We start from the raw sequence: 21,194 nt of genomic DNA, 5'->3' as shown, positions 1-21,194 counted from the left end.
CTGAGACATACATTCTGGCATCTAAACAACTTTTGTGGAATTATTTTTTACTTCAAATGATAACCAAACCCCATCAAGATGAAACATCTTGATGTCAACATACAATTTTAGTTGAAATATCAAAATAAAAAATTTTGCATTTTGCAACTATGGTATCTCAGAATATGCCTTTCTGTGAAAATACTGTTATTTCAAATACACTTCCCTAGACTGGAAGAAAACATGTGAAGATAATAGTATAGAACACTTGATTGGGTACCACAAATAGAAAAAAGTGGCTCTTCTTGTAGGGACATATTACACCACTGTCTCACCTGCTTTTCAGGTTTTTTATCTCATCTTCATTTTCACTTTCTTCATGTTCATCATGACTTTCTTTTGGTATCTCTTCATCTTCTTCCTTCAGTTCCTGAAGTTCTTTGGTTTTCTTCAAGCCTTCCTGATATCTTTAACAGAAAAAAACATTTTTCTTAGTCTAGCATGCTGTGTAACTCTGTTCCTATGTAATGAAAAATTAGCTTTTTTTGTTACATGCAACAAAACACAAGTAGCAGTGTTGCAGCACTCAGATGAGTAAAAACTAGCTAAAGACCATGAGTATCGCACACAGAGAGCCACCCTTCCTTAACAGAAGATTTTATTAGCTCTGTTACCAAATTTATCATCTTAAAAAAGAAAAAGAGATTATAGTTCTCAGCAGAGCACAACTTTTGTCTATTGTAAAGGAGTTGGTAAGTATTTCTCTATTATTTTTCAATCATTTTGAACACCCTCTAGATATTTTATTTTCATGGAAAATAAGTGTAAATGCTAAAGATAGATGGCTTGTTGGATTCTGCAGTAAAAGATCAAAATTTTTGTCTCATTCTTCACATAGTACAATGTTCTTTGCTTGACATTTAGAAACAGATCCCAAAGCTGTTAATTTCCCTAAAACGTGCTGTGTAAAGCACTTGGTAACACAACCAACATGAGTTTATTGCAAAAGTGGATAGCTACTCTTTACGCATTTCCATGTATGCTTTTCAGAATAAACATTTCAGAAAATTTTTTAGGATTATCCTATCATGAAGCTGAACACTATCGACTTAAAACCACCCATTTAGCTCTGAATCTCTGATATAACTGCTCTCCCACAGTTTGGCTAACATTAATAAAAGATGAATGTGAACAGCTATGATGCAAACATAATGAATGAAGCTCACTCACATTGTTTCCCAAATTGCTTCAATTATGACCATTTTCTAGGAGCTCATATTAATTATGTCACTCATTTTGCATTTAAAATTACATTTTAAAAACATACGTCCTCATCTGGTAGCACATATTTACAGATTTAGTTAACATAAAATTTTCCCACCCTTTGTTATACGCTTCCTCTTCTATCTTGGCTTTCGTTTCACGATTGATTTCTTCCAACCCACTCTGTGTCAGCGCAGAAGTAGAAGTTTCACAGTCAGGCTCTCCATTAGTCTTACCACTGCCAAGACAAAAGGAACAGACAAATAGAAAATAACAGCACTGAAATGTATTATATTTGGAGTATACTACTGAACAAGAACAATCACATGCAATTTTGTGACTCCTGATTTTTCTTTAATGTACATCAGAGAAATAAAACATCTTTCAAAAGAAAAAAATTAAACACTGAGCAAAATTTTAGTTTCAAAATGTTGCAATTTAAGAACAATAATTAATATGTTTTTAAGGTATTAAAACTTGCATTTTGCTGCTTCTTCTTTAAAAAAGAACAGAACATTTGTTTCCCAGCTTATCCATGGCATTTATTTACTGTTCTTTAAAATAATTCCCGCAACTTTCTAAAAATCATCTTAGAAATTGTAGCCTGCTTCGTCAGAGGAAAACAATAGAAATAATACCACATGTTAATTTAACAGAACTTCTTTCTTATTTGCCTTTTAGGTACTCCTCTCTGCTGACTTTGTACATTGAACTGATGCACAGGTAAACAAATACAAACACATACATAGCTTTTGTCACTAAAACTTTTCTTAAGTAAAAGCTTTTAGCACTTAGTCTAAAGACAAGCCATTACATGTTGCTGTCTTTCTGCAGTGCTCAGCTGTCCCTATTTATTTAAGTCTGTGACAGAGACTTTAAGTGATTCAGACATGACTTAGCAAATCTATCAAAGTCAAGGTTTAATAAGCTCAACAGTGGACTCTATTTCAACTTCTAGAATCTAACCCTTTTTGTAGGCCTTATTTTTCTGACACTAAAATCAATGGCAGGATAATTCATCCTGATTGATGCCATCTGTGGGCAAAGGAGTTTCTCTCAAGAAGTCATATTAACAGTAGACATTATTTTCACTTGGACTTTAAAGACATTATGAATATAATCTTGAAGTACTCGAATATACAAAACTCTGCTGAATTATGTAATTTTACACTACTATAGCAGCTGTCCCATGCATACATACTTACACTCAAACTTCAATTTCAAGTTCTACTTCTGTTACTTGATAACATGATTTGTTTTCTTAAGATCCAGTAAGAAATATCGATAAGGTGTTCCCTCCCCGCCATGAATTTCTGTACAGTTTCAAAGGATGGTCTAAATTTTGCAGAGTTCTGTTGAATTGTAACAACTAATGGCATAGTTCACTATTTTTTCCCAATTCTTGCATATTTTCATTCTCGGTAAAGCACAGAGATAAAAAAAAGACATAAGATAAATTTTGTCCTGCCTCAGCACTCATCTAAAATATGGGAAAATCAATATTTTGTACTGATGTGAGTTCTACATATATTAAAGCTTTTAATTTGCTTGTTTAAAGTATCCTAACAAACTTGAATTTAAATTAGTATTGCAGACATTTTATTGTGGTTTGTAAACAGTCTGAACAACCAAAGTAGTAATAATACTAGTAGTAACAACAACAACAAAAATCAATGTGATGTTTTAGTAAGTTTTATTTCTGAAACATCAGCAAGCAACTTCCTCAGAATGTGCAACATTTCCTGAAAGAGATAAGTATTTGTAAAGGTGACTGAATCTAGGCTGATTATACATATGAATAGACTATTTACACACACAGGTTTGCAAATGCAACAGTACCTGTACCCATAATGGTAACTGCTTACAAGGACCTTGGAGAACAGCTTGAGTATGTCTTCTGTTCTCATCCCAGTCTCACATGTTTTCATATTTCCCATCTTTGTGTTCTACTCCTACAGAAGCTTTACATTTCAAGAACTTGCATAAAATTAAATTATGTGTCTACATGAATTTCAACTGTAATAACTTAAAAGGTCTTCCCAGAAATGTGCAGATGCACATGCTTTCCATCAGAGCAATTCTTTGCTTTCCTTGTCCATAAAACTATTATCTTGCTCCAAAAGTAGTACTATTTAAACCCATGGAATGACTTACAGAACTATTATGGAAAATGGATAACAACACCACACCTTAATCCAGCCAGGACATCTACACTAATGGTAAGTAATACAGAGTCAAAAGGGCAATTGTTTTAATGAAAAATATTTTTGCAATTTGTAGGTACTAGAAAACTATAGATATTTTGCTTGTTTCTAGGCTGAAAACCAAAATTTCCTCTTTTGTATCTCTATTTTTTAATTTTAAAATGCAAACTTCTCTGGCTGATATAACTAAAATCTAACGTTGTTAAAACTAAAATCTCAAACCTAATGCTTTAATTTAGCTGAATGTTCATTTCATATTAAAAAAAGAATTACTACTCGATTTAATCATTGTTTTGACTTCTGTAAAATTCTGATGATCTACTATTATGATAAATTATACTTTTGAATTTCATATAGTTATGTTAATTCATATAAATTTAAAAAGCTACATGATGCTGGATATCATAGTATTTCAAAGTACGACTCTTACTAGATGGCCACACATTGAAAAGGCAAGGGCAGAACACAAACTTCTATTACTGGGATAGTCAAGTTAAGAAGTATTCATACCCAGGGTTGCTGATGGCCAACTTAGATACAGCATTAATTCCTTCCAGGAAATATATTTTTAAAAAAGCCACATGCATTGCATGTAATACTCTTAGTTTTGTCAAGTTCTGAAGGCAGGCCTACTCAAATGTGTAAATGTATGATCTTCTGCTGCAGTTTTACTTGATGAGTTCTAATGATTATAGCAGGCTCGATTTAGTTCTGATACTGCTTGTAAACTCTTTGAATATGAAAAGAACAATATGATGGTGACATAGTAAAGAACAGTTACCAGATCGTAAATCAACGTAAGCCAATATTGTGTCACTGATTTCAATGCCTTATGCCTTAGTACAACTTCTGCCAGGAAAGATAGAAATTATATACCTTTCATTTCATACCCGGATTTAATAGGTAATGAGATGAACTAGAGAAAACTCACTTTTCTAAAAGTGCTGGCAGAACAGGAGTAGCTGTTAGATTGCTCTTTCCATTACTAGGTGATTCAGACTGTAAGTGAAAAACAGCAATAAATGTTACATCCATGAATTAATTTCAAATGAGTCTTCAGTAAAATGACAAAGTCAATGTGCTGCTTAGGTTTCCTCCCACACCCACGAGCAAGGTGTCTTTAACACAGAGCTTTCAAATTACTCCTACTAACCACAGTAAACAATGGACTTACACACTAAGAAGAATTTTCTGCAAAATTCCCTTCTACCCTGCTTATTTTTTCCAAGAAAAGTCTTTCTTTACTCTATTGCTTCTCTCCATATTAACCTAGGAAATGTATTTGTTAGCTAAGTTCTCAATGGAAAATTTTAAACAAAAATAAATAATAATAAATTATGGTAAACAAACACACTTGGTTCCTGAAACAATTGACCCTGAGTACATAATAACTAAATTGCACAGACAGATTGTTTTCTTAAAACTAAAATGGATTTAGCGTCTCAGCAGCACCTGTCGTTTAAATAGCCCTACATTTTTAACAGAAAACTGCATAATTTCCAGGTTATGTGCCATCTTAGCTCATCTCTGAACCATTGGTATCCCTTGCAGCTTTCTTTCAAAGCATTTATATAGATTCATTAGGTTAAGATTAGATTCTCATTTAATTTATGAAAATTTTATAAACAAAAAGTCAAGGGAAAGGGCTGATAGCTCCACTAATCTCAGAACATGACAGAACTTCTAAATTTGTTCCACATACGTTTCTGTAATTAATTACATACTTTTATGTTTAGTGGACTTTTTGGCAATGAAGAGAAGCAGTCCTCTATGGATTCTAGTTAGAACTTCTCTCCCACAGGGGACAACCATTTTTACTACTTCTTTCCAGTATGTTACTACAGATTAAAGGCAAATTGTGTAAGCTAATGTCTAATGGCTCTGAATCACCAGCTAGCCCCCTTCAACTCTGTGTCCAAAGTGGATAGATTCTGAAGGCGTATGTCCCTTACACAACAGGAATCACCTTTGTCCATCCTCTTCACTAGGACGGAGTCAAAATAAACTAAAACAATGAAAGAGCTTACATTTTTTAGTAAATTTAGCTTGGTCCTGTGCAAAAGTGGTTTAGACAAAAAGTAGTATCTTTAAACTGCGGGGTTTACTTACCAGGGAAGGCATTGAAGGTATAGGTGAAGCTGTTGGTGACTGACCAGGAATGTTTAAGGAGTTAAATTTAGGAACAACAGCAACACTGACTCTCCTCCGTGGCATATTCTGTGACAAACAACATTTTTTTCTATCATACAACAAGATAGGCTGAAGAACAATTCTACAAGTTAATAGGTGTGACAAAGATGTACGTTAATGTCCCTTGGGGGAAAGGAGAGTTAGGAACAAAATTAAGATAAATGGCTGTTAGGGCTGTGGTTTTCCCCAAAAAAGTACTCTAGTACTGTCTGGTATGGCAAGTGCTTAGTGTGAAAAGAGGTGGTGTATTGGGATGCTACTCTTTTCCCTCCACACTGAAAGCCTTGTTAAATTTCATCTTTTTTTTGGACTTCTGTTTCAACTTATCTGGTTCTCATTCTGAAATCCAGTCTTGCCCTCAGCATGCTCTGTACTCTAATTCTTTCAATCCAGCACTCAGAGCCGCTAAAGAACTACAACCCAAGCAAATAAAAATATGAAAAGAAATAATAGAAAGAATATAATGCCTTTGACCAACAAATTTCATAATGGTTACATTGTGATTTGGCTGTCTCAAGTCACTAGTTGTTTTAGGAAATCTTGTAATAAACGATCTCCAACACTTGGAAGTTTTGCAGAAATGGAACACTGGCTGTGTTAAAGTTATTAATTGATCAAGCCAAAACAATCTTGAGATAATCTCTCACTCTGAAAGCTTTGTCAAAACAAACAAGATACTTTGATGCTAACTGAAAAATGAGCCCCACTTAAAAATAACCATTTATATCTAAGCTACTCTGAACATGATATGATAACGATAACAAAAGTGGTATGATCATGGAATCCTGAATGATACAGTAAGTTTTGATCCAATGTTCAGCTTCCTCACTGAGGAACTAGAATAAAGCACAGGATGTAAGTCATTCTCTGGAGCACAGGTATGTGGCCTGGAATACAATCCTTCTTAAACAAATAGGTCCCTTTATTATTTATATCTTCCCAGCAAGCATTATTATTGAACAAAGTCATACTTAATCATGTATCCAAAATGACAAAGCACTTGCACTAAATTACATCAACAATATTGAGAATTTAACAACACTATGTTTTGAGAGTGTATGTAGACAAAGAAATTTCACTACATAAAATGTTCACTTAATTTTCTTTATATCGTAGAAATACCTTTCCAACAGTAAGGGACATGGATCTAGATGAACGAGGTACTCCATCTTCTGCATAAAAACAGCAGATAAAGAACAGTCTTAGACTATATGAGTATCTGTAAATAATATTAATAGACCCCTAGCTTGTATTTCAAACTCAGATATAGTATATTTATACAAGATCTGTAGTGACTGCATATTTATCTGTCATACAGTTCTGGTCTCAATTACACTTGCAAAAGAAATTTGAAATAATTGCAAAAAATTGAACCATTACTATCTTTACTAAGATCAGGCAAAAGCCCACTATTTGCCTCCATGTATAAGTTTTTGCAAAAGAAAATACTCATATTTCAGTTTCCAGAAAACTAGCAAAGAAAAGGTTTCATAAAGAAAAAATCTTTTTAATAATGAAATTTTGCCATTATCTGTCACCTAAGAGGTAGCTGTGTTAAAACTGTGCAAACTACGCGTATGTACCTATGCATAGGCCAATGGAAATGTCATTGGATCTCATCAGAATTTGGTAAGCAATAGTGATTTTATATTACTGTACCGTAGCATTAAGTATGGCTTATATTAAATATTTTAACTGTTATATCTATAACTTTTTGACATCTACTCCTGTAGATCAGAACTTCATTAAGAAGTTTCATGATATTTCACTTTTTATCATTAATAGCACCGACATCTCTCTGTACAGAGGCAAGACAAACCCTTAAATTTTGTTTTTCTTTACCAGATGCACCATAGCTTCTGCTAGAATTCTGATTGGCAAGTTTCTTGAACTCCATTAGTTCAGCATGATCCTTTTCATATGTTCTTTTCAGATTTTCCACATACTGCATCATTACTTCTGTTGCCTTTGACATACGCTTCTCCTAAGGAAGAAAAGAGGGGAATACTCAGGTAACCTCTACGGTTCTTAAACAAATCATTTGCCTCTATGTGTATGTTCCCTGTCAGGGCTAAATCTGGAATAGTTGTTGTTATAAAAATATTGGTACCTCCATGATTGAAAATTCCTAAGCTAACTGGAACACAAATGCACATGCATTCATATATATACCCAGAATATAATAATTTATTTTGTCATATATTTATACAGTCTGTCTGTGTGCCTATCTATTAGTTATGTGGTATACGTACATTTGTTTTCAGACCCTCAAAGGTCTTAGTCACTGGCATCAGTCTAGTTACTTTAGTGGGAAGAAGCAACAGTCTTGAACCTAGGAGGTATTGCTGTGTTCTCATTTATACTTGCTTTGTTCTTATATGCTTTATAGTTCCCTGATTAAGCTATTGCCAAAGGTAGGTGACAACTAGATGAGCTTTTCAACCCAAAAAAGTTTTCTTATTCATTCTGCACTGATTTTAAATAAGTTTCTTGTGATGTAGCTATAGTTCTGAATAATAAATACGCTCCTATTGTACAAATGTTGAATAGCTTCATGGGTAATCTTCTGTTCGAATTCTATTTCCAGACTGAAATGGTATCTTATCTGACACTATAACAAACACCTTTAATCTGTCATAATGGTAAATAAAATTCAAATTCATATAACCTCCAGCTATGGCTGAAAAAGAGAAAGAGTGAACGCGTGCAGCCAGCATACGTGTTAGACACCAGGATCTTCTTACCTGGCGCACGGCTCCAACCATCTCAGCACGACTAGATAGTCTAGCAGCTAAGCGCCGCAGAACAGCAATATCCTCCAATAGCTTCTGGTAAGCTTCTCTGTGTTCATAGTGATGCCATAAGTGAGCTGAAGACTGAAGTGAAAATACATAAGCTTTATCATCATGTCTTGCCCCTTTTAGTTCAGATAAAGTAGCCTGAGCCACATAAGCAGGGCAGAGACTGCCCTCTGTCTAGGCAGAGCTACACATTGACAAATTAGCCCCAGAGCAGAGCCATCACTACCACCAGAGATAACCTAGAGAGTGTTGCTGCTCTGTTTCAGACTGATGCTTCACTGCATACTGCAGGCACACTTTTCAAGGAGTTAAAGAGGGCTAAGCACATTTGCAATACTTTTCCTTTTGAAATTAATGATGAATGATGCCTCACTACCTGTGAACTTTACAAATGCCAAGTTTATTTGAACTAGTACTTACAAATGATTATCAAAACACAAAGAACATTTTAATTCACTGTGCACAAGGTATTAAGAAGGCCATATGTTCTTTCAGTTCCATGATACTTCACTTATTTGGAAAGTAAGACATTATAGTCTCAAGAATTCCAAATATAAAAGAGTAATAAAAATTAATACAGCCTGTAAGTCAAACGGTAATTGCAATTTCTTAACCATTTTTTGTCAATCAATACATATATTTATGCACTGGATTAGTATCATCACTTTGATTGATAGCTCAGATTAATATTGGAAAGCATCAAAGCATATAACTTCCTTGGGATTAGTTACCAAAAGCAAGAGTGAATTTAGATGTTTTATTAGCCAAAACCTTAGTGGACACCTCTTCACTGAATGAGTTTTGAGTTCACAGAAAAGTTTGATATGAGAAAACCTGATACAATTTAGTTCAGACTCACAAGCAGCCTTTGTGATACTGGATGATTCCTATATTCTTAAAGTGCACTTTCAGGATGCCCCAGTTTTGGCAATGGGGTTTTCTTAAGTAATTAAATCACTGTCTTGCAGTTCACACAATTTTCCCTCCAACCACCTGCATTGTGCCCTAGTTCTCTGCAATCCCTCACTTGTATTACTGCAAGCGTAAGTCAATGCATTGAAGTGATGTGTGAAAAGAATAATCTCTCCTCCTCCTCTTTTTCGCTCCCCCCTTTAAAAGAAGGGAGTGATGTCCAGTAACTTTGAGAAACTGCATTCGTAGTGCAAACCTTTGGTGCAGAAACACAGCCAAGAGACTGATGAATCTGGCAAAATGACAATTGCAACAACAAAAAATTCTTATCTATCGCTGAAGCTAATAATGATATGTGATAATAAATTGCATCTGAAATTTGACTGCAAGACCCAAGAAAGCATAAAGGAATCTGTTTGAGAAAAACACACACAGAATTTCGGATTTTCATGTTTTTCTTGGCAACTGTAACTTGCTTATTTTCTTGAACAAACCTGAAGTTCATGTAAATCAGCTTTCTCTTGAAGTTGGGTTTTTGAATAAAACATAAATTATCACAAGATTGACAAAAAAATCATAAAGACTGGTAAAACTGTCATTGACCCATAGAACATGTGCCTGTCCTACAGAAATGATGATAGCCTCCCACTGAGATTGGAACAAGTCTATCTAATATGACACAGATTATACAGAGGCCATCACTTCATTTAATTGCTTGTTTGTTTATTCCATTGTACAGAACAAAAGCTTTTTAAGCATGGCAGTTTCCACTTTGTTATAAATTAAGTAAAAAAGCTTGTAAAAGCCAGACTATAGTGTGTGAACTGCATAAAGGAGGAAAAAGCTGATCACATTTGTCCCATGCTGGCAACATGGTTCTTGGTGCCTGATAACAGAAAAACAGGTCAAATCTAATAGACTTTTTTTTCAGTTTTAAGAGCCTTTACACACTAGTTGTAAAAATGTGCATGTATACAAAATATTATAAAAAATAAACACCTGAGATTTAATAGGTTGTTTCTGCTTGCTCTTCAAACAAGAACAGAGGGAAGAGCAGCAAAACATACAAATTTTTTTTTTTTTCAGGAACGATTAATCTGGAAATGCAGATTTGGAATCTCATATGAAATGATGTAAACACCACAATTTTTTTTTTAAAGTGTATCCTTTCTTACCTGATGATGTTCTTCATAAAGTAAATGGGAGAATCATATGTTCTCCTAACTATTTCTCAAAAGTATGGCAGCACCTCTTATAATATGCAAATTGGGTCTACAGGTATTTCATTTATAATCATGATATCTAAGCATCCCTTCCTTTTTTGCACAAAAATGTTTGCAGCACTTAGGTTGACACATCTCAAAGATATATTTGTCATTTCAGCTAGAAAATCCAGTGAAGGCTGGCAAGAAGGACTGAAAACTACTGTTGGTAAGAGAACATCAGAGGCAGCTGGAAAGAAAGTGTATTCGGGCCCATAAACTGATCCTGAGATTGCATGTATCCCTTAAGTAAAACTTGCTGTTTTCTTTCCTTTCCTATACTGCCTTCTGTTATTTGCAGTTAAGGGGTTTTTCAGGCTACAAATCTCAGGACTCAGGCTTCAGATCATTTCAGTATCTCTCCTAACTGGACACCTCAAATTTACTGCTAAAGAAGGTCTTGCCCAGGAGAGCATGGATCAGTGCTCCAATTGCAGTTCTGAATGCTCTTAGGTTTGTCACAGGCTTATTCCAAGAACTGAACAGCAAATTCATACGATTTTTTCCTGAAGTCTGTCAGATGTAGGGCAACATCCTCTATGTATTCCCAGCAATGGTGGCCCACTCTGGCAGAAAATGCTCTCTCTTGTGTAGAGTGGTAAGCAGGTTCAGCAAGGAGTTTGAACAGCAGAAAATTTAGTTTTGGGGCTGAATTTACAATAGGTACAAGCAAGCATGGCCACACAGGCTTCAAAATTGTGTGCACTTTCATGTACACTATAGTTCAGAAAAAACACTATTGTTGTTTTCTTACCGTAATGGCTGCTTTAAAGTTTTCCAGTTCCTTCTCAGCATTCTCTTCAGTAAGATTTCTCTCTCTCTCTGCTTGGTTAATTCTAGATTCCAAGGTGTAACTATCATTTCTAAAGGCCAAGGAAAGTTGTACAAATACATTCTGTTTGGATTAAAAAAAGGCATTTTTAAATAAGTGTGACAGTAATGTAAACTTCCAATAACAACTTATGAATAAGGTATGTGTTTAACAAACTTTGGTGCTTAAATAACTATTGAAACAGAAAATTGAAAATATTTTAAAATTAGATTGTTTCAAAAATCACTTCTCTTTACTTCCTCTAAAATATGAATAAATCTGTTGCTGCCTTTTTTCCTGAATGTTTTTCTGGGAGATCAGTAGAGCAGAGACAAAATGAAGGAAGTAGCCTACCAGAAGTATCAGAATCACAATGGATCTGTTTTCTAGCTGGACTTCCTCCAAGGGTCCCCAAGGTTTTTAAACAGATAGTCTGTGCAGAGGAAGTCCAGGGATGAGCTCACCATTAGCATTGTTTTACCTAAGGGATAAACACCTACCACTGAAGCCAGCAAAAGATTAAGTGCTAACATTTTTATTCTCTTGCACCCTGCTTTTAAAGATTGTTTCTTTCTTTACCAGATGCATTATTTCTTAGGATTAATACTTCGCAAAGCACAGACACCAACAGTTCCATTAGATTGGAGCAATGTAAATAAAGAACTTTTTCTTCACTGGCATGTGAAAAAAAAAAGAAGAAACACAGCCAGCAAGTTAAAGAGCAACCTACAAAAAAAATTATTGGCTTGAACTGAAAAAGTAAAAATTATGTAAATTAACTGCAAGATATCATCAAAAAAGCTGCCCCAAAGCTCCTATTGGCCAATACAAAACCACAACTTAACTCATTTAGTTTCTGGTCTCATTTAATCACAATTTTTAAATGACTTTAAATATATTATAACTATTTCCAAAATGAATGCATATTTTATTATGAAGAACGTGCAAACAAGTGTTTTGCTTATTTCTACTCTAGGCCTTTTTACAGTTTATGTTGCCCGGGACAATTGCACATATTTCATAAAATTGTTATTTTGATTGAGCTCAATATGGTTTTTTTCTGAGAAATATTTTTGGACACCCCTCCCTCCCCATTGCCTGGTTCTAATAACCACCCTTAGACTTACAGTAACCACTTGAAATTAAGGCATATGTCTAAAAAAATGAGTTTAAGGACATACTTACCTCAACTTCTTTTTCAGTAAGTGGAGGGGAGCTAGAAATAAAAGAAAAAAGTCACATTTTAATTAGTTTTGCCTCTAAAAACAAAGCTTGTGTAATATTTTATTGAAAAGAACAACAAAAGGCAACCTTTAAATACTTTATGGTTTCTTTTAGTGAAACCAGTATTTAATTAATTCAATTGTACTTGTTGTGGCTAAACCCTAGGGTGTTTTTTTAAAGCAACAGCACAGTATTACCTGAGTATTAACAAAAACATACCAAAGTTTCTGGCAATCTGCACTGCATTGTGATAAACTACAAGCACAAGAGCAGTTGAAACCTCACGATGATGATCACAGATAATCACAGATGGCCAGAATTCAAACCCCAGCTCACTGTATACTAAAATATCCTGTTTTGCCTGCTAACTTTGTTAGGAGTTACCTAACAATGATTCTGACCTTGATCCCGACACTGACAAAATATAGGTTTTGAGTTTTATGAGTTTTCCACCACAAGAACGGTTACTGACTATACAAAAACTCGAAAAAGTTACCAAAATGCAGTTTCATAGAATACTATAAAAGACATGAGATAGACAGACATTATATTGCAAGTTCTCACTTAAAGGCAGTCATCCCATGTGTTTGAATTTACAGGTTCTTATTCCCTGTAATTGTTCCACAATATCAGAGAGCTATTCAGTTTTATGCAAGTGAATAGAGACAAGAAACATCTGAAAGAATTGACAGGAGCCGTATATACAAATTCTAGTGGATGCCAGAGTTGGGGTTGGCAGTATCATGCACTGTGCATGATATTTTCAGAAAATTCAAATATTATTGTAATATTCATTGCACCATTAATCCCAAATATATAAATCAATGCATCTGGCATCAATAAGCAGCAGATTTTTCTTGTTGGGTAGAATAAGAGTTAGAGTAGTGACTCGAAGAAAGGAGGCCAGCGTGTCCCCTGTGTTGGAAAATCATTTTGTGCCTGAAGTATTAGTACTTATGTTACTTACTGTTATTCTAGGAGGAAGCCTACTAGAAGGAGCAGTCCTTCTAGAAGGAAGTTCAAGCATCCATATGTGTTACGTAACACAACACACAGAATGAAAAAATTTGTGCCTTTCCTTTGGCTGGGAACATTCTGAGAAATTTATAGTAAGAATCAAATTTACGTGTGTATTTATTCAATAGATTAAGCCAACTGGTTAAAGAATACTACCTGAAAAACAGAAGATCTCTATCTTATCTGATCCTCAAAGCCAGTTCAGCATTTACCCATTTTTTACTTAGCTATGAAATTACTTTTTTTTTCAGTATTTGATTGCAATCAAGCAATGGTCTCTTAGAACTTCTTCACCTCATGCATTCATTTATAGAAAATTTTGTATATAACAGTTCCTTCACAACAAATATTGAATATTAATTTCACCTGCACAGAGAACACATATTGACTGCTTGCAATGACTGAAGGCCTCTGGCATTTATAGTATAAAAACGCATGGGTGAAATAAGGAATAGTTTTGATAAAATATGTGTTTGGAATGGTTTTAATGCCCAATAAGCATTTTTGTGTTATGGTTTTATTTCTTTCGAAGAAATATGGAAGAAGCTTATCTTTATTCTAATCCAATACAAAATACAATATTCTCAGTCTTTAAAGTTATCAGTGGTGTAAGGTATGCAAGGCATGTTGTAATAAATGCGTCGTTTGAGCTTTCTTCCCTGTATTTCTTGGGCCAGAACAAAATACTTTCTGAAGTTATAGACTTCTGTATCATTTTAAACATAAACCTCCCCCCAAAAAAGGAAAACTCCACTTAAATCCTGCCAGGAAAATGTTAAGTTTGCATAGTAGTAATCTCAAATCAGAATGAAAATTAGTGTTTCTAAAGGTCTGGACAAACACCTGGCAGGTATAGTCTATCATGACTCCACTGCAGAATAGTATGGACCAGAGGATTCCCTTGCTATAGTTACATTGCCTTGTGCAACAATAGCTCTAGTTTCAAATGATCTCTTGTATGGTGCTACCCTAGACAACCTTAACATGCAGACATACTGTTTCAGATTGCATAAGGGGGAAAGGAGAAAATCTTAAACCATGGGAGATGTTAAGCAATCTGTTGATAAATGCCTACTTGCACAGGGAATTCACGAGTGAGTCCTTCAACTATGTTTGCAAAATAAACTCCATTTGCCTGAAAAATCACCACCTCCAGAAAACCTGCAGAATTCTCACATGCACAAATTTTACCATTGGAAAGCACTATCTGGCCTGATTATTTTTCGGGGGAGGGGTGGGGTGGGGTGGGGGTGGGGGGGCAAGAAATACTAACATTTTCAACATGATTTTATATCTGCAGCAGGAATCCTGAAAACCAGGAGTGGACAGACTGATAGAAAAATCTGTATAAAAAATGAACTTGTAGCATGCAAGTTAGGTTTCAGGCTTTTATGTAGAACTTACAGTCTAATTTAAACAGTTGGCCAGTTACTCGAAGTTGGTGCACTCCCCAAAATTTTTCAGAAAAATCTGTGTTGCACATGTTAAAATGCAGCAATTTGTGTACTTATACGGATCCCCTATGAATGGAACTCCATAAAGGGAGTTCACTGGAAACCATTAGTGTGCCTTCCCCCAGATGATGTCTTTCTACTTCTAATGAGCTTTTACCTTCCCGGAAGCGATTTGTGCACACGTAGTTTTCGCAGCAATACATCAGGAATGCTGGGCATGACATCAGAGCTATTCTTTGTCTCTTCCTCTTCAGTGGGGGAGGGGAGAGGAGAAGGGCCTAGAGACATTTTCAGATAAAAAACTTTTATGTTATTTGAAAAGTCATGCATTAACTATTAATGGTCAGCATCTCAGAGACAAATAGAACCTTTGAGCCTGTCTCCTTTTTAAAGTCAACGAGGATTTCACCCCAATTCTGGGAGCAAAACTGAACAACACGAAAAGGTCCATCCCTTCATGCAGAATGTTACTTCCTTTATTGCATATGGTGATACATCACTCATTTCTCCTTTACTGGTAAAGTAAAGATCACCTGTCTTCCTTTTGAGCAACGGCAACAAAAGTAATCAGTAAAATTGTCATCTTTTCTGTAGAAAGACTGAAATAATACGTGCTCTGACAGTCTCTAATGCACTGAAAAATAATTGTTGTATTAGTATTTTTCCTAGAATTCAAACTGAAACCAAATGCATTACTGGTACATCTAACCCAGTATTTTGCACTTGTGTTTTAACAGTACAGTTACACTACTTCCGGAATACTTTAGCTTAGGTTTTGTAATAGAATACTTTATTTTCTAAGGCTTTTAATGCTACCTGCCAAGATGAAGTCTAGTATAATGTACCATACCACAGACTTTGTGGTAAAAAATCTACAATGTACTTGTTTGCACTACGTCTTCATTGAAACAGGACATAAAAGTTATAATTGCATTCTCTACTTCTCAACCTTGTATTTAAAATATATTCATGTTACTTAACTTTTTTATTTTCCTTTTATTTCACATATAATAATCCCCTTATCTCCTACTATCTTACCAGAATTTAATGAAGGACTCTCCTATAGGAAAGTCAGGTTCCCCAGTCTGAATCTCAAACTCGGGAAGATATCTTTGTACAGCTCTCCTTTTCATCTGGCATAACAGAACGATTCTTAGACTTGCAAAAAAAAAATGTGTGAAAAAGCTCAAATTTTGTAAATGTGGTGAGCATTAACATGAAAGACAGAAAAGAATAGGAGATTCTTTCTAGCTACATTTTAGTTCTGTGCGTTTCCTTTATATTTAAAAATTCCAGTATTTACTTAAGAACAGTCATGCGTGTCACCATGAAAAGCCAGCCTGACATCACAATGTCTCCAGACCTAATATATCCCACTTATCTAAACTTCTGTAGATGCAAAGTTGTGTTTACTAAGATAATCACAATAACTTGGCATTGATAGCAAAACATGATGGAGCCAGTATATTTGATTCATAACTGTAATAATGAAGTAGCTGGCTATTTCCTATTGTTTAAGCAAAATTACTACTCCAGTTAAAAAGCACAGGGTGGCTTTTATGACAATGTAAGGAAGTAAGTCTCCCTAACAAATTAAGGATTTGACCCCTTACTTGTTTTCCCCACTGGGGACAAGGAGCTGACCCTTAATGTTCTGGCTATCATTTAGATAAGTTAATAGACTTCAAAAAGCTTGTGATGCTCATGATATCTTGATTGAAAAGCTGGATAAGATAATGCCTAGCTTTTCATAATGTTTTCCTCAAAAGTTTCAAATCTGCCAAAATTATTTAACAGGCTGGTAAAATGGCAACTATTTTACACTTTCAAACAGAGCCTGTTAAATAATTTCTGGGAAATGATATATTAGCAGAGTGACAGAAATAATATTACCATATCTAAGAATCCAAAGATATAGTCACTAAATACAGAAAGAGGACAAGAAGTCTCTTTTAATCTTGTTTCATTCAGACTGAAGATGAGCCTGTTTCCAGAGATAACATGAAAAGTAATATCTCAGACATTGCCCTGTGTGAAAGAAACTTTAAGGCCTTATGAAACAGTTCCAAAGCAAATCTATGAATTAGCTAAATGAACAGCTTTAGGAAAAATGGAAAATGTCTTTGGATCAAATATTGGACAATCAGTTTGAGCACCTTTCATATTAACCATCTCCATTTCAGTTAGTGATGTGGCCTTGAAAACACTCTGAACAAGTTCCAACTTAACTACTTCCAAACAAATACACAGTTGTGGTTTAAATATTTTCAATTGATTGCTCAGCACTTCTGCTACTTAGTTCTTCCAGTTATTGAATTGTCCTCAGGATTATATCTTTGCTCTTTATTTCCAATCTGAATCTTTTAAAATACAGCCTACAGGCGTCAAATCTCATTTGCTTGTGTTAGATTGAAAAAAACATTTAGTGCCAGATTTCCGTTTCTTCATTTATGTACAGTTTTAAGCCTTTTTCTTATGAAAAAATCATACAAATTGAGCTATCCCCCCTCCCCTCCCTTATTATAAGGGACATTTTTCCAATCCTTCAATCACATTTATGTCTGTTCTCTGGCCTTACTCTTACCTATCCACACTGACATAGAGCTGTGGACCAGAATTGAACATGCCATTCCAATATTTGCCACACATATACTAAAGTAAAAAAGCAGAAATAAAACATTCCATCTTTTATTTATACTTTCAAGGATCAAATTCATTCTTATGGCCACAGTATCTTGCAGAGGTCACATCCATTCAATCCATCACTGCTGAAATGTTTTTTCAGAAAGTCACTGAAACTTGAGATTGTCCTCCATCTATTACGTACAAGCTAGACTCTGTTCCAAGTATGTATCTTTTCATTTGGTTGTAATAATACCTACAGTTCCTTCTTGGTGCAGATCATCAAGAAATTCAGGTAGTTCCATTATTAGCCTCGCTCATTCATCATTTACTACAATCCTCCATGACTGCTTCATTACAACTACTATTGCAATTGAAGAAAAAAACCTTTCCCCCCCCTCCATATTAGTCAATTATAAAAATCAGCATATAACAAACAAACACTCCTTCCAGCTTTTATGATACTGCACCTTTTTCCTGTTCAGCTGCTTCACTAAGTTCGGGAAGTTTAAGTCCAACTAAATTTTGATTTCTCATCAAAATATGCTCCTGTTAAGAAAAACAGTAACATTTCTAAGTAATTTAACTAGAAATTTCAATTTAAATATCCCTGCCATGTGAACACTAAATATAACATTTACTTCAGTTAATAAACATAATGGAGATATTTATATTAAGTTATAGTCAGATGCTACGTTGCATGGATACATGTATTCACACACACACTCTTGAATATTACACATTTCAAATTTCACAGATGCCTTATTTAGAAAAATTCCAGGTCATGCAAACAGAGATTTGCAACATGTGCCCCTACTCAAGTAGAAAAATTGAGTTGTGGTAAACGAGTGTTTTAGTAAATGAGAGCAAAAAAAGTAATTTTGGATATAGCCATAGTAGTAAGTAAATATCCCAGAAAGAAGAGAAAATTCAGAAAATCAGATATATGAGACTTTGCCACTTTGCCGCTACTGAATAAATTCAGTAGAATTTATTCACACTGAAGCGTAGTATACTACAGCTGCACTGTTACTGTACTTTGCCTCTACTCCTTACAGGTAGGGAAGAATTTACTCTCAAGGATTAAACCTTGTTATCTTATTTCTCCTTCTATCATCTCCTTATTTTCTAATTTCATATTCTCAAATATGTTAAAAATTCACAAACACCTGCTTTTGTTTATAAGTAGACAATTCCCAATGGAGACAGAGTTCAAATATCACCCTATTATATATCATGTTGTATTAATTTTCTGATTCTAACTACTATTTTTGCTTAACACCTTCTAGGACTTTCAAAATCATATGGCTCAAGTGTCTCTAATCAAAACTTCCAATACATATACACTGAGAATATGTGTGTTATATAAAGAGGAAAAGATGCCACCAAAAAAAGCCACCATTCCCAAGCAACGCAATGGAAATGAATTAACCAAAGTACAGAACTTGAGGTCCTCACCTGTCAGCCCTGTATTCACCTTAAAATATTAACGGCCAAAGAAAATATCCATATTAGGCTGCTAAGGAAAGTAACTACTACTTTTTTTTTTTTTTCTTTCAAAGGTCATTTTTGCTATACACACGTGGTAGTTGTTTTATGATGATGGTTATTATTTCATGACATTTCTACTTTTTTCAAAACACTGCTCAATTAATTCATAATTAACTGGGCTTAATTCTTAATTTTTACCAATCATTTAGACAATTATTTAACAATAGATTAGTTTGTAGATTTTGTAGTCCAAGTCTGTCCTTCAAGAAGCCGACATATTTGCACTGTGTTAGAATTAGGAACTGTAAGTTTGGCCATCCTCTACTTGCCTTTGCTCTCAGAGACACCCAGTTTTAAAACTCTGGACACTTTCAGACATTTTCTGTGAATTTTCAATAAGCAAAAAATCATACCAAACCAATTTCCTGCTTCCTGATATCTTGCTAATGTAATGTTGTTGCAAAGACTAGTAGTATTCTTGGATGACAGGATTACTGCCCTTGGAAGGGAGAATAACAACCAGTACAGGACTCAAAAAGATTCAGCTGAACAAACTAAAGGTGATTTTTAAATCCAAAGAAAGTTCACAATATGATATGCAGAGGCTTGTGAGCCATTAAACAAGAGTACAGTAACCATCTCCAAACTTCAGTTAAAGATTTCTGTTCATACGTGGGTCTCAGTCCACTCATACAGAAATCAGTCACTTAGTCAATATATTGTGAGAGCCTGTGGATCTGAGGACAATTCCGAAGGAGCAGAAAAAGCATAGTACAGGGAAGCAAAGGAAGTAAAAGAGCACAAGTGACCCTTTTAAAGAGAATGTTGTTACATCCTGAGGAACAAAAGATTCTTCAGATCTAAAATTCTCTTTAGAAATTAAAATAGATCATTTTACTCCCAAGTACATTTTACAAATGACATGATTGTTAATCAACTGCTTCCTGTTTATAGATCATGTAAACGATGCAAAAAAATAGATATATTGTGTTTTAGACCTTTCTGTCACAACAAAAGCAATTAGTACTTTCTTGACACCAGTATTACAATTCTTTCTGGGTCCAAAACCTGAATGCACAAGAGTACATGCACATGCATGTGTGCATACTGAAGAAGACCAGAGTGCAGCTGATGCATACTTAAAGAGAACTAAGGATTATTCCATAGAATTTAGTTACAGGATACAATTTACTAAAGTTGCAAAGGAAAAACACGATACAATACTGTATTGATTTTGCTAAAACTGTTTCCCATTATATTACTGTGTTTCTTGCAATGATAAAAATACTGCTAAGCAAGTTGAAAGTCTAGTAAGACATGAAAATAACTTTAAAGCAGGATACAATCGATGACAAGGACTCACCTCTCTGAGCTTTGTCAATTTCTGCATTCGAACGGGTTGAACTTGGATTTGAAGGTCTTTGAATGCTTTTAATTGGTTGGTGGATTTATTACCAACAACAAAGCTTTTATCTTCCTCAGATGGTAATTTTAAAGGTGTTTTATCTTTCTGTCCAGGCTCCAAGCTGTCCCATGATACAGCACGTAGTAGAGGAGGACGCAGCCCACACAGTTTAAATTCTGGTTTACATGAAACTTTATGGTCCCTCATTTCTGGAACAGGAATTTTTACCTTTGAGTCTATATTTCCTATTCCTGATCCTGGTAGATGGGTTCTTAAAGGAACATCATTTTCTTTTGCTTTCTTGAGGAATGATTTTCCAAGTTCATTTTCACAAACATTCACGCAAGTGTTAAGAGACATTCTGCCACCATCACCACCAGAAGGGGAGCATTTAGGTAAAGTATCCATATGTTTACGTGGATCAAAGTTTTCTTTTTGTTCTGAGAGCTTCTCTTTGGAGTTTTCAAAACCAGCAGAACGAGGAACCAACCTTCCCTGAGAAATCTTTCTTTGATCATTCTGCCTTCGATCGGTTAATCCTTTTGCAGCATTCTGAAAG

General features: G+C 34.8%; 1 protein-coding gene across 14 annotated transcripts in view; it reads right to left on the bottom strand.

The window, feature by feature from the left end:
* The window catches only part of IRAG1 (inositol 1,4,5-triphosphate receptor associated 1), a 97,963-nt gene that overhangs the window by 4,459 nt on the left and 72,310 nt on the right, over positions 1-21,194 (bottom strand). For all 14 annotated transcript variants that reach the window (XM_063331925.1, XM_063331922.1, XM_063331923.1 and 11 more), the window contains 12 exons: positions 20,594-21,187; positions 18,210-18,288; positions 15,275-15,395; positions 12,608-12,638; positions 11,366-11,506; positions 8,381-8,512; positions 7,479-7,620; positions 6,759-6,808; positions 5,556-5,663; positions 4,378-4,445; positions 1,361-1,480; positions 315-446 (listed from right to left, as the gene is read on the bottom strand). In XM_063331925.1, the coding sequence (XP_063187995.1) occupies positions 315-446; positions 1,361-1,480; positions 4,378-4,445; positions 5,556-5,663; positions 6,759-6,808; positions 7,479-7,620; positions 8,381-8,512; positions 11,366-11,506; positions 12,608-12,638; positions 15,275-15,395; positions 18,210-18,288; positions 20,594-21,187 (1,718 nt within the window). The remainder of the gene's footprint in view (positions 1-314; positions 447-1,360; positions 1,481-4,377; positions 4,446-5,555; positions 5,664-6,758; positions 6,809-7,478; positions 7,621-8,380; positions 8,513-11,365; positions 11,507-12,607; positions 12,639-15,274; positions 15,396-18,209; positions 18,289-20,593; positions 21,188-21,194) is intronic.

This window comes from Chroicocephalus ridibundus, chromosome 4 (assembly GCF_963924245.1).
Source record: "Chroicocephalus ridibundus chromosome 4, bChrRid1.1, whole genome shotgun sequence".
Lineage (NCBI taxonomy): Eukaryota > Metazoa > Chordata > Aves > Charadriiformes > Laridae > Chroicocephalus > Chroicocephalus ridibundus.
The sequence above is the reverse complement of the archived record's forward strand: the minus strand, read 5'-3'. Positions and strand labels throughout refer to the sequence as shown.